Here is a 14,126-nt window from a genome sequence, read left to right on the forward strand (position 1 = left end):
TGCAACCGACCGACCGACCGAGGTGATGCACCGACCGACCGAACCGAGGTGATTGCACCGACCGCCGACCTGAGGTGATCCACCGACCGACCGAGGTGATCCACCGACCGACCGAGGTGATCCACCGACCGACCGAGGTGATGCACCGACCGACCGACCGAGGTGATGCACCGACCGACCGAGGTGATGCACCGACCGAGGTGATGCCCGACCCCGACCGAGGTGATGCACCGACCGACCGACCGACCGAGGTGATGCACCGACCGACCGAGCGAGGTGATGCACCGACCGACCGAGCGAGGTGATGCACCGACCGAGCGACCGAGCGAGGTGATGCACCGACCGAGCGAGGTGATGCACCGACCGAGCGACCGACCGAGCGAGGTGATGCACCGACCGACCGACCGAGCGAGGTGATGCACCGACCGAGCGAGGTGATGCACCGACCCGAGCGAGGTGATGCCCGACCGACCGACCGACCGAGGTGATGCACCGACCGACCGACCGACCGAAAGAGGTGATGCACCGACCGACCGACCGAGCGGAGGTGATGCACCGACCGACCGAGCGAGGTGATGCACCGACCGACCGACCGAGCGAGGTGATGCACCGACCGACCGAGCGGGTGATGCACCGACCGACCGACCGACCGAGCTAGGTGATGCACCGACCGACCGACCGAGCGAGGTGATGCACCGACCGACCGACCGACCGAGGTGATGCACCGACCGACCGAGCGAGGTGATGCACCGACCGACCGAGCGAGGTGATGCACCGACCGACCGAGCGAGGTGATGCACCGACCGAGCGAGGTGATGCACCGACCGAGCGAGGTGATGCACCGACCGAGCGACCGACCGAGGTGATGCACCGACCGACCGACCGACCGAGGTGATGCACCGACCGACCGAGCCGACCGAGGTGATGCACCGACCGACCGACCGACCGAGGTGATCCACCGACCGACCGACCGAGGTGATCCACCGACCGACCGAGGTGATCCACCGACCGACCGAACGACCGAGCGAGGTGATGCACCGACCGACCGACCGACCGAGGTGATGCACCGACCGACCGAGGTGATGCACCGACCGACCGACCGAGCGAGGTGATGCACCGACCGACCGACCGAGCGAGGTGATGCACCGACCGACCGAGCGAGCGAGGTGATGCACCGACCGACCGAGCGAGGTGATGCACCGACCGACCGACCGAGGTGATGCACCGACCGACCGACCGACCGAGGTGATGCACCGACCGACCGACGCGAGGTGATGCACCGACCGACCGACCGAGGTGATCCACCGACCGACGACCGAGGTGATCCACCGACCGACCGACCGAGGTGATCCACCGACCGACCGACCGAGGTGATCCACCGACCGACCGACCGAGGTGATCCACCGACCGACCGAACGACCGAGCGAGGTGATGCACCGACCGACCGAGCGAGGTGATGCACCGACCGACCGAGCGAGGTGATGCACTGACCGACCGAGCGAGGTGATGCACCGACCGACCGTCCGAGCGAGGTGATGCACCGACCGACCGACCGAGCGAGGTGATGCACCGACCGACCGACCCGACCCGAGCGAGGTGATGCACCGACCGACCCGAGTGAGGTGATGCACCGACCGACCGACCGACCGACCCGAGCGAGGTGATGCACCGACCGGTCCGACACCCGACCGAGGTGATGCACCGACCGACCGACCGAGGTGATGCACCGACCGACCGACCGAGGTGATGCACCGACCGACCGACCGAGCTGATGCACCGACCGACCGACCGACCGAGGTGATGCACCGACCGACCGAGCTGATGCACCGACCGACCGACCGACCGAGCGAGGTGATGCACCGACCGACCGCCCGCCCGAGCGAGGTGATGCACCGACCGACCGACCGACCGACCGAGCGAGTGATGCACCGACCGACCGACCGAGCGAGGTGATGCACCGACGACCGAGCGAGGTGATGCACCGACCGACCGACCGACCGACCGAGGTGATGCACCGACCGACCGAGCGAGGTGATGCACCGACCGAGCCGACCGACCGAGCGAGGTGATGCACCGACCGACCGACTGACCGAGCGAGGTGATGCACCGACCGCCGAGCGAGGTGATGCACCGACCGACCGAGCGAGGTGATGCACCGACCGACCGAGCGAGGTGATGCACCGACCGACCGAGTGAGGTGATGCACCGACCGACCGAGTGAGGTGATGCACCGACCACCGACGGACCGAGCGAGGTGATGCACCGACCGAGCGACCGGCCGAGCGAGGTGATGCACCGACCGAGCGAGGTGATGCACCGACCGACCGACCGAGCGAGGTGATGCACCGACCGAGCGACCGAGCGAGGTGATGCACCGACCGAGCGAGGTGATGCACCGACCGAGCGAGGTGATGCAACCGACCGACCGACCGAGCGAGGTGATGCACCGACCGACCGAGCGAGGTGATGCACCGACCGACCGAGCGAGGTGATGCAACCGACCGACCGTCCGACCGAGCGAGGTGATGCACCGACCGACCGACCGACCGAGCGAGGTGATGCACCGACCGACCGACCGACGAGCGAGGTGATGCACCGACCGACCGACCGAGGTGATGCACCGACCGACCGACCGAGCTGATGCACCGACCGACCGACCGACCGAGCGAGGTGATGCAACCGACCGACCGAGGTGATGCACCGACCGACGAGGTGATGCACCGACCGACCGAGGTGATGCAACCGACCGACCGAGGTGATGCACCGACCGACCGAGGTGATGCACCGACCGACCGGACCGACCGAGCTGATGCAACCGACCGAGCTGAATGCACCGACCGACCGACCGACCGAGCTGATGCAACCGACCGACCGACCGACCCGAGCGAGGTGATGCACCGACCGACCGACCGACCGAGCGAGCGAGGTGATGCACCGACCGACCGACCGAGCGAGGTGATGCACCGACCGACCGACCGAGCGAGGTGATGCACCGACCGACCGAGCGAGGTGATGCACCGACCGACCGACCGAGCGAGGTGATGCACCGACCGACCGAGCGAGGTGATGCACCGACCGACCGAGTGAGGTGATGCACCGACCGACCGAGTGAGGTGATGCACCACGACCACCGACCGACCGAGCGAGGTGATGCACCGACCGAGCGACCGGCCGAGCGAGGTGATGCACCGACCGAGCGAGGTGATGCACCGACCGACCCGACCGAGCGAGGTGATGCACCGACCGAGCGAGGTGATGCACCGACCGACCGACCGAGCGAGGTGATGCACCGACCGACCGAGCGAGGTGATGCACCGACCGACCGAGCGAGGTGATGCACCGACCGACCGTCCGACCGAGCGAGGTGATGCACCGACCGACCGACCGACCGAGCGAGGTGATGCACCGACCGAACCGACCGAGGTGATGCAACCGACCGACCGACCGAGCTGATGCACCGACCGATCCGACCGAGCGAGGTGATGCACCGACCGACCGAGGTGATGCAACCGACCGACCGAGGTGATGCACCGACCGACCGAGGTGATGCACCGACCGACCGAGGTGATGCACCGACCGACCGAGGTGATGCACCGACCGACCGACCGAGCTGATGCACCGACCGAGCTGATGCAACCGACCGACCGACCGACCGAGCTGATGCAACCGACCGACCGACCGACCGACCGACCGACCGAGCGAGGTGATGCACCGACCGACCGACCGACCGACCGACCGAGCGAGCGAGGTGATGCACCGACCGACCGACCGAGCGAGCGAGGTGATGCACCGACCGACCGACCGACCGACCGAGCGAGGTGATGCACCGACCGACCCGACCGAGCGAGGTGATGCACCGACCGACCGACCGAGCGAGGTGATGCACCGACCGACCGAGCGAGGTGATGCACCGACCGACCGACCGACCCGAGCGAGGTGATGCACCGACCGACCGACCCGAGCGAGGTGATGCACCGACCGACTGACCCGACCGAGGTGATGCAACCGACCGACCGACCGACCGACGCACCGACCGACGTGATGCACCGACCGACCGACCGAGGTGATGCACCGACCGACCGACCGACCGAGGTGATGCACCGACCGACCGAGGTGATGCACCGACCGGCCGACCGACCGAGCGAGGTGATGCACCGACCGAGCGACCGGCCGAGCGAGGTGATGCACCGACCGAGCGAGGTGATGCACCGACCGACCGACCGAGCGAGGTGATGCACCGACCGAGCGAGGTGATGCACCGACCGACCGACCGAGCGAGGTGATGCACCGACCGACCGACCGAGCGAGGTGATGCACCGACCGACCGAGCGAGGTGATGCACCGACCGACCGTCCGACCGAGCGAGGTGATGCACCGACCGACCGACCGACCGAGCGAGGTGATGCACCGACCGACCGACCGAGGTGATGCACCGACCGACCGACCGAGCTGATGCACCGACCGACCGACCGAGCGAGGTGATGCACCGACCGACCGAGGTGATGCACCGACCGACCGAGGTGATGCACCGACCGACCGAGGTGATGCACCGACCGACCGAGGTGATGCACCGACCGACCGAGGTGATGCACCGACCGACCGAGGTGATGCACCGACCGAACGACCGAGCTGATGCACCGACCGAGCTGATGCACCGACCGACCGACCGACCGAGCTGATGCACCGACCGACCGACCGACCGACCGACCGACCGAGCGAGGTGATGCACCGACCGACCGACCGAGCGAGCGAGGTGAATGCACCGACCGACCGACCGACCGACCGACCGAGGTGATGCACCGACCGACCGACCGAGCGAGCGAGGTGATGCACCGACCGACCGACCGAGCGAGGTGATGCACCGACCGACCGAGCGAGGTGATGCACCGACCGACCGACCGACCCGAGCGAGGTGATGCACCGACCGACCGACCCGAGCGAGGTGATGCACCGACCGACTGACCGACCGAGGTGATGCACCGACCGACCGACCGACCGACGCACCGACCGACGTGATGCACCGACCGACCGACCGAGGTGATGCACCGACCGACCGACCGACCGAGGTGATGCACCGACCGACCGAGGTGATGCACCGACCGGCCGACCGACCGACCGAGGTGATGCACCGACTGGCCGACCGACCGACCGAGGTGATGCACCGACCGACCGAGTGAGGTGATGCACCGACCGACCGAGTGAGGTGATGCACCGACCACCGAGTGAGGTGATGCACCGACCACCGACCGACCGAGCGAGGTGATGCACCGACCGAGCGACCGGCCGAGCGAGGTGATGCACCGACCGAGCGAGGTGATGCACCGACCGAGCGACCGAGCGAGGTGATGCACCGACCGAGCGAGGTGATGCACCGACCGAGCGAGGTGATGCACCGACCGACCGAGCGAGGTGATGCACCGACCGACCGAGCGAGGTGATGCACCGACCGACCGAGCGAGGTGATGCACCGACCGACCGAGCGAGGTGATGCACCGACCGACCGACCGACCGAGGTGATGCACCGACCGACCGACCGACCGAGGTGATGCACCGACCGACCGACCGACCGACCGAGGTGATGCACCGACCGACCGACCGAGTGAGTGTGTGGTGATGTACCGAGTGAGTGAGTGAGTGTGGTGATGTACCGAGTGAGTGAGTGAGTGTGGTGATGTACCGAGTGAGTGAGTGAGTGTGGTGATGTACCGAGTGAGTGAGTGAGTGTGGTGATGTACCGAGTGAGTGAGTGAGTGTGGTGATCGAGTGAGTTGAGTGTGGTGATGTACAGAGTGAGTGAGTAAGGTGATGTACTGAGTGAGTGAGTAAGAGAGACAGATTGTACCAGTACTCCTTCGGTTATGCCTGTTTTCGAGGCTGTGGTTATCAACACCTCAGACATAGACTGGATCAATCCATTCTGAGCAGATCCACATCAACTTTACTTTCAACAATAGAACTCTTCATACTGCGTCTCATTTGCCTGGTTGCCTGGCAACAACTTAGTCTCACTTAGCCCTAGCCTAGCCAACTTTAGATTAGCCTAGCATCTCACCAGGAACTTGCGTTTCTGTTTCCAGTGGGAGCCCTGAGCGTTGGTGTGGCGGTGGGCCTCTGTCACATGGCGAATCAGCTCCCACTCCGGGCTGTCGGGCTCCGGACGGGTCTGCAGTGTCTTCACAATCTCGTCTTTCTTCCTCTTCTCCCGGTTCTCCTCAATCAGACGCCGCTTGGCAACCCGCTTAGAGTCATCCAGCACCACTAAGGACACAGAGTTGTTTTGTGAACCTACTGTATTTCAGTACTAAATGTAGAGGTAAAGGGAGTGTAAAGCAGTGAGAAGGTAGGTGTGATATATATATGATTGACACTCATGGTTACACACTCATGGAGTGTGTGTGTGTGTCACTCACAGTCCATGGCCATGCCAACTGCGATGCACTTCCTGAAGCGACACAGTTGGCACTGGTTCCTTGTGATCTTGTCGATGATACAGCAGCCATCGTACTTACAGGAGTAAGCCGGGTGAAGGTTCTTCTGGATGGTGCGCCTGAAGAAACCCTGTGGACATTGGTAGCATCAACTTAGTTATGTCAAAGTACGTTATCAACTTAATGACGTATCAACCATGTTGGTAGTTTTTTAGCTTAGAGACTAAGTTTACAAAAATACAATTGGTTCTGCAATGTTGAAAATCCAATGTGTGGAGACCCAAGTTTTTTTTTCAATTTCAATTTATTTTAGAAGAATTAGGGAACTTTTTTCTTTAAGAAAAGTGCAAGGGTGACAATATGTGCTATTTGGACACAAATCAAATCAAATTCATTTATATAGCCCTTCGTACATCAGCTGATATCTCAAAGTGCTGTACAGAAACCCAGCCTAAAACCCCAAACAGCAAGCAATGCAGGTGCAGGCTAGGAAAAACTCCCTAGAAAGGCCAAAACCCAGGAAGAAACCTAGAGAGGAACCAGGCTATGTGGGGTGGCCAGTCCTCTTCTGGCTGTGCCGGGTGGAGATTATAACAGAACATGGCCAAGATGTTCAAATGTTCATAAATGACCAGCATGGTCGTATAATAATAAGGCAGAACAGTTGAAACTGGAGCAACAGCACGGTCAGATGGACTGGGGACAGCAAGGAGTCATCATGTCAGGTAGTCCTGGGGCATGGTCCAATTGTATACATTTTTTAAATGTCACTAGTATAATATGTCAATAATTTTGCACTAATTCTCAATAGTTCAATCAGAAATAACACTAACTTATTTAATGCATATACGAAGGAAAATCAGGTTATTCCCTAGTAGTTACTGTGGAATGCCTAGGTCATATAACATTTGACCAAACCAGTCCTTGAAGTCCCACAGGCCAGTCATGGGCCATGTCTCTCACCTTGCAGCCCTCGCAGGTGATGCAGCGGTAATGGTAGCCGGTGGCCTTGTCTCCACATACCACACACGGTTCATCCTTCTCCAAGTAGCTGGGGATGTATCCTTGGACAGAGAGGCTCAGTGCTGAAGGAGAGATGGAGAGGAGGAAAAGGAGAGGAGGAGGAAGGAAGAGGAGGAAAGAGGAAGAGTACAGGAGGAGGAGGGGAAGCAAAGGAGGAGGAAAGACAGTGGAAGAGAAATGAAGAGGGAGGAAGAGGGAGTACACGAGGAGGAAGAGAAGGAGGAAGAAGAGGAGGAGGGAGTAGAGAAGGAGAGAGTGCGGAAGAAGTGAAGAAGGAAGAGAAGTGTTAACACAGGAGCAACAAAAGCACATGTAGTGTGTGTGTGTGTGTGTGTGTGTTTGATTAGGTCTGTGTGTTTCCTGTGTGGGCACACACACAGTTGAAGTCAGAAATTTACATACACCTTCGCCAAATACATTTAAACTCAGTTTCACAATTCCTGACATTTAATCCTAGTAAAAAATTCCCTGTCTTAGGTCAGTTAGGATCACCACTATTTTAAGAATGTGAAATGTCAGAATAATAGTAGAGAATTATTTATTTCAGCTTTAATTTCTTTCATCACATTCCCAGTGGGGCAGAAGTTTACATACACTCAGTATTTGGTAGCATTGCATTTAAATTGTTTAACTTGGGTCAATTGTTTTGGGTAGCCTTCCACAAGCTTCCCACAATAAGTTGGGTGAATTCTGGCCAATTCCTCCTGACAAAGCTGGTATAACTGTTTCAGGTTCGTAGGCCTCCTTGATTGCACACGCTTTTTCAGTTTTGCCCACAAATTTTCTATAGGATTGAGGTCAGGGCTTTGTGATATCTACTCCCATACCTTGACTTTTTGTCCTTAAGCCATTTTGCCACAACTTTGGAAGTATGCTTGGGGTCATTGTCCATTTGGAAGACCCATTTGCGACCAAGCTTTAACTTCCCGATTGATGTATTGAGATGTTGCTTCAACATATCCACATCATTTTCCTGCTGCCATCTATTTTGTGAAGTGCACCAGTCTCTCCTGCAGCAAATCACCCGCACAACATGATGCTGCCACCCCCGTGCTTCACGGTTGGGACATTGTTATGTTTGGGGGGAAAAGGGGGGGGGGGCTTGCAAGCCAAAAAACAATGGTCATTCTGGCCAAACAGTTATATTTTTGTTTCATCAGACCAGAGTACATTTCTCAAAAAAGTACTATCTTTGTCCCCATGTGCAGTTGCAAACCATAGTCTAGCTTTTTTATGGTGGTTTTGGAGCAGTGGCTTCTTCCTTGCTGAGAGGCCTTTCAGGTTGTCGATATACGACTTGTTTTACTGTGGATATAGATACTTTTGTACCCGTTTCCTCCAGCATCTTCACAAGGTCCTTTTGCTGTTGTTCTGGGATTGATTTGCACTTTTCGCACCAAAGTACGTTCATCTCTAGGAGACAGAACGCGTCTCCTTCCTGAGCAGTATAAAGGCTACGTGGTCCCATGGTGTTTATACTTGCGTACTATTGTTTGTACAGATGAACGTGGTACCTTCAGGTGTTTGGAAATTGTTCCCAAGGTTGAACCAGACTTGAAGGTCTACCATTAGTTTTTCTGAGGTCTTGGCTGATTTCTTTTGACTGTCCCATGATGATGTCAAGCAAAGAGGCACTGAGATTGAAGGTAGGCCTTGAAATACATCCACAGGTATACCTCCAATTGACTCAAATTATGTATATTAGCCTATCAGAAGCTTCTAAAGCCATGACATCCATTTTTTTCCCCCCCAGGCTGTTTAAAAGGCACAGTCAACTTAGTGTATGTAAACAATTGTTGGAAAAAGTCCTTGTGTCATGCCCAAAGTAGATGTCCTAACCGACTTGCCGACTTGCCACTCAACACAAGAAATGTGTTGAGTGGCTGAAAAACTCATTTTAAATCACTCCAACCTAAGTGTATGTAAATTTCTGACTTCAACTGTACAGTATACACACACACATACACACACCACTCTGACCTAATATCACTCCAGGGGAAATCCTAAAGTCACTCACCACCTCAAGTCTTCAGAGCAGAGAACCACATTTACCGCATGGCGGTGCCAAGACTACACAGCTGAAACATATTTATTCCTGACAATTCTAACTTGGAGTCCCCTCTTTGCAAACGACCTAGTTAAATTAAAATGGTTCTCCAATTCATCTCCTGAAACGCGTGCCCGCGTCTTTGTCTAAAACACTGAAAGCAATTTGGCAGATAAACCATATGGTGTATTACAGTATGTGGAGTAAGTAGAGAAAATAAATACTAACCATCTGACCACCTAGGAATGCTGTCCCGCCCTCATAAAAAAGAAAATGCTTTATAGAAGGGTATCCAAAGTATGTGGCTGAGTGGCTAGAGTGTAAGTGCTTAGAACAGCTACATGATACAACCATTTGTAAATGAGCATCGACTTGTCCTTAACTGAGGAATGGTGGCCAATGGCTTGTACACAAACTTACCAGACATGCTCTTCACCGAACATGTGCTGTTCTTTCTCTTCCTTTTTGGGCCATCAGGCCACCTGGAGAGAGGGAGGGAGAGAGAAAGACAGAAACAGACAGAAGGGTAGGGAGAGAGAGGAGGATAGATAAAGAGAGAGACAGAGAAAGAGGATAAATGGAGAATGTAACTTTTTCCATTCGAACACACAACCAGCACCTTTAAATAACATTCCACCAACCAATCTGCCCTGTAACTAAAAATCCCACCACCAAAACAAGACTACTACAAAGCAGGGCAGCCATACAAATCTCTTCACAAGCCGATTACCATTTCATTGACAGGACAAACTACCTCCCATCCCCAGAACAACATATTATTCTGAAAATTGCCTAATGTTATTCAGTTACTAGGCTCACAGTAACCTGGTTCCTATATGTAATCCACATGACATGACCATTTTAGTGACCTCACAAAACATACACCAGGCATACAACATCTGGACTACTGCCTGAAAAGACATGAGGGAGAGGTACTGAGGGAGAGGTACTGAGGGAGAGGTACTGAGGGAGAGCGAGAGTGTTAGAGAGAGACCATAGAAACAGAGGGGAGAGCTAGAAAGAGAAAGGTGTGCAACTGGAGCACAAAACTCACCAAAGGTCACTTCCACTTAGAAAACTGAGGTTTTTCCTAGCACACGCTACACACATTACCATCAGTTGATACCCAATGTTACAACACATCTATTTGGGTATTTCGGTTTTATTTTAACATCAAAGTCATTGACGTGTGCTGCTGCTCCCCTTAGGAGGAGCGGTTGTCTTTAGCCTGGTCAAGCAGGCTGACCACTGTACTCACGCTTCCTTTCACAAGAGAAGCTAATCGCAGAATCAGGCTGCTTTCATAAAGACATGTTTTCTTGGAATCAGAGAGCTCTTTCACTGTGCTGGACGAAGTCCCTGCGTCTTTCTCTATGCATATCCTCTCTGACATGGTCAATGTGATACGGTCACTCCCTAACACCATCATTTGTTTTTGCCTCATTTGCCCAGCCTCAAGTGTTCTTGTGGAGGGTACAGCGCCAGGGCATTCATTTAACCACACTCGTGCACACACGCACGTACACACACACACGTACAGGCGTCACAAGAGACTAATTCCTCCATGTATGACAGTTTTACAGATCAACTTCCGTCATGCATCCTCTTAAATTGTGCTTCATCTAAATGACTGGTCTATCGTTATATAACATCAAGTTACAGTTGAAGTGAGTCATTATGATTGGCTTAGCACATTGCCTTCAATGTGAGTTCAGTGATAAGAGATTCTACGTCCTCTCTCCTCTATACACCTCTACTTGTCCCCTCTCTACCCCTTTTCTACATTCAATCTCTCTCCCTCTCCCAGTTCCCGCTCCCCTTCTCCATCAGAGATATGTTAATCCCAAAATGGTCTCTCCTCCTTTTCAAATGTAATCAATGCAAGCTAGATTGTTTTCCATTTCTTTCACAGTAAAGGTGCGCTTAAAGCAAGAACGTTCAACTACATTTCAAATGCACTGTGGTCAACTTGGCTTTTACTGTCATAAGCTCAGACACACAGAGACACACACAGAGACACACACAGAGACACACACAGAGACACACACAGAGACACACACAGAGACACACACAGAGACACACACAGAGACACACCTGTTGATGCAATAGGGCTGCAGAATATGCATGGCTGTCGTCTGTATATCCCCCTGAGAGATCTGTATAGTATATCTTTCCAGAGCGATCCTCTCGGTACAGTATCTGGGATGCTGTGATGTTCGCTGGGTGCTTCAGCCCTCAGTACTCTCTCTCTCTCACTCCCTCCTTTTCTGGCAGGGAGTATGTTACTTTGCTTCCACTTCCCAACCCCTCTCCCTCTTTCCATCTCTCGCTCGATGCTTCCCCCCCCCCCCCCTCCTCCCTCTCTCGCTCGCTCATGCTTTCATCTGTTGACGACGACCCCCCCCCCCCCCCGATGACAGCCAATTAGTAATAACTATCACCTCATGTGACAGAGCTTTAGAAGACACCTCTCCCTGTTCCTTCCCTTCTCAAAATCCCTCAGTCCTCCTCCTCCTCAGAATGACTTGATCTTCAATCCCAAGTCACAGAGGCTTTGCTTATATAATCATGGAGATTGTAGAATACAATGGGACCCACAGCTAACATGTTGTGACTTTATGATGGAACACCTGGTACGTATTCCAGTGAGCTTTATCTAAATGACTGGTTGTATTTTAATGGTGTTACAAAGGAAAATAAAGACAGGTAAATGTGTTTGATTGATCAATAATGTCAATGGGTTTAATCAATGGCTCTCCATTTTCAGTGTTTTGAAGCTCACTGCCGGGTTGAATTTAGAGAAACCACAAACTGAAACAAGCAGATTTTTATATACACACACCGAACAAAAATATTTCGCAACGTGACAATTTAAGGAGTTACAGATCATAAGGAAATCAGTCAATTGAAATGAATTAATGAGGGCCTAATCTATCTATCTATTTCACACAACTAGGAATAAAGATATGCATCCATTAGTCAGATACCTTAAAAAAAAAGGGACATAGATCCGAAAACCAGTGACCACTATTTTCCTCCTGCAGCGCAACACGTCTCCTTTGCATAGAGTTAGTTAGCGACATGGGGACGTGCATTATGCTGAAACATGAGGTGATGAGGCGGATCAATGGCATGACAATGGGCCTCAGGATCTTGTTAGGTTCTCTCTGTGCAACAACGGCTCAGATGCGAAGTGGTAGGCCACACAAGCTCACAGAACGGGACCGCCGAGTGCTGAAGCGCATAAAAAAAGAAAATTCGTCCTCGGTTGCAACAATCACTACCGGATTCCGAACTGCCTCTGGAAGCAACGTCAGCAAAATAACTGTTTTTCAGGAGCTTCATGAAATGGGTTTCCATGGCCAAGCAGGCGCCCACAAGCCTAAGATCACCATGCGCAATGACAAGTGTCGCTGGAGTGGTGTAAAGCTCGCCGCCATTGGACTCTGGAGCAGCATAAATGCGTTCTCTGAAGTGATGAATCACGCTTCACCATCTGGATGAATCTAGGTTTGGCAGATGCCAGGGGAACGCTACCCGCCTGAATGCACAGTGCTGACTTTAAAGTTTGGTGGAGGAGGAATAATGATCTGGGGCTATTTTTCATGGTTTGAGCTAGTTCCCTTAGTTCCAGTGAAGGGCAATCTTAACGCTACAGCATATAATGACATTCTAGATGATTCTGTACTTCCAATTTTGTGGCAACAGTTTGTGGAAGGCCCTTTCTTTTTTCAGCATGAAACAAAGCGAGTTCCATACAGAAATGGGTTGTCGAGATCAGTGTGGAAGAACTTGACTGGCCTGAAATCAACACCATCGAATATCTTTGGGATGAAATGTAACGCTGAATGCAAGCCAGGCATCAATGCCCGACCTCACTAACGCTCTTGTTGCTTAATGGAAGCAACTCCCTGCAGCAATGTTCCAAAATCTAGTGGAAAGTCTCCCAGAAGAGTGGAGGTTTTTATAGCGGCAAAGGTGGGGGGACCAACTCCATATTAACGCCCATGATTTTGGAATGAGATGTTTGACGAGCAGGTGTCCACATACTTTTGGTCATGTAGTGGAGATATAAACCACATCAGGGAACAGGACATCATTTTTAAGGCCTTACAGTTGCTTAGATACCTTTATATGTAGTGGGTCTAGTCAAGGCTTAAGATGTTTGAAACGTCTTGACAACCGACTGACTGGCCAAACATTTGTTTCTTCACTGTACCTTTCATTACATTGAGATCAGGTTAACGGTCAGCTGGCTGGTTCCTTTTCACAGATCCTCTTTACCTTATGCATCTAGTCCTGTCCCTGAGCTACCTATTCACTCATAAGTCCGGTGTGTGTGTGTGTGTCTGCCTATTAACTAGGCTGGGTTATTGGACTGCACAGCTTTCGGTAATCAAGGCTGTGATGACACACTGGCATTACTGATATGACTAGTAGCTGATGTCACTATGTGGCTGTGATGTGCTCTGCGATAAAGTAAACTCTGTTAAACATTTAGTAAACTAACATGCGTAAACATTACAATATTCTCTCGGTCACTGACCAGCCCATCAGGTCAAACATTTGTCAATAAACGCGCACGCACGTGTACCCGTGCACCCACATGGACACACGGTGCTAGGACG

The 14,126-nt window shown here is 53.8% G+C and overlaps 1 protein-coding gene across 1 annotated transcript in view; it reads right to left on the reverse strand.

The window, feature by feature from the left end:
- LOC109893153 (thyroid hormone receptor alpha) overlaps positions 1–14,126 on the reverse strand; it is a 112,667-nt gene that overhangs the window by 11,813 nt on the left and 86,728 nt on the right. The window contains exons 4-7 of the mRNA XM_020486223.2: positions 9,919–9,980; positions 7,392–7,513; positions 6,411–6,558; positions 6,053–6,258 (exon numbers count right to left, since the gene is read on the reverse strand). Coding sequence (XP_020341812.1) covers positions 6,053–6,258; positions 6,411–6,558; positions 7,392–7,513; positions 9,919–9,980 — 538 coding nt within the window. The remainder of the gene's footprint in view (positions 1–6,052; positions 6,259–6,410; positions 6,559–7,391; positions 7,514–9,918; positions 9,981–14,126) is intronic.

Source organism: Oncorhynchus kisutch, linkage group LG6, assembly GCF_002021735.2.
Source record: "Oncorhynchus kisutch isolate 150728-3 linkage group LG6, Okis_V2, whole genome shotgun sequence".
Classification (NCBI taxonomy): domain Eukaryota; kingdom Metazoa; phylum Chordata; class Actinopteri; order Salmoniformes; family Salmonidae; genus Oncorhynchus; species Oncorhynchus kisutch.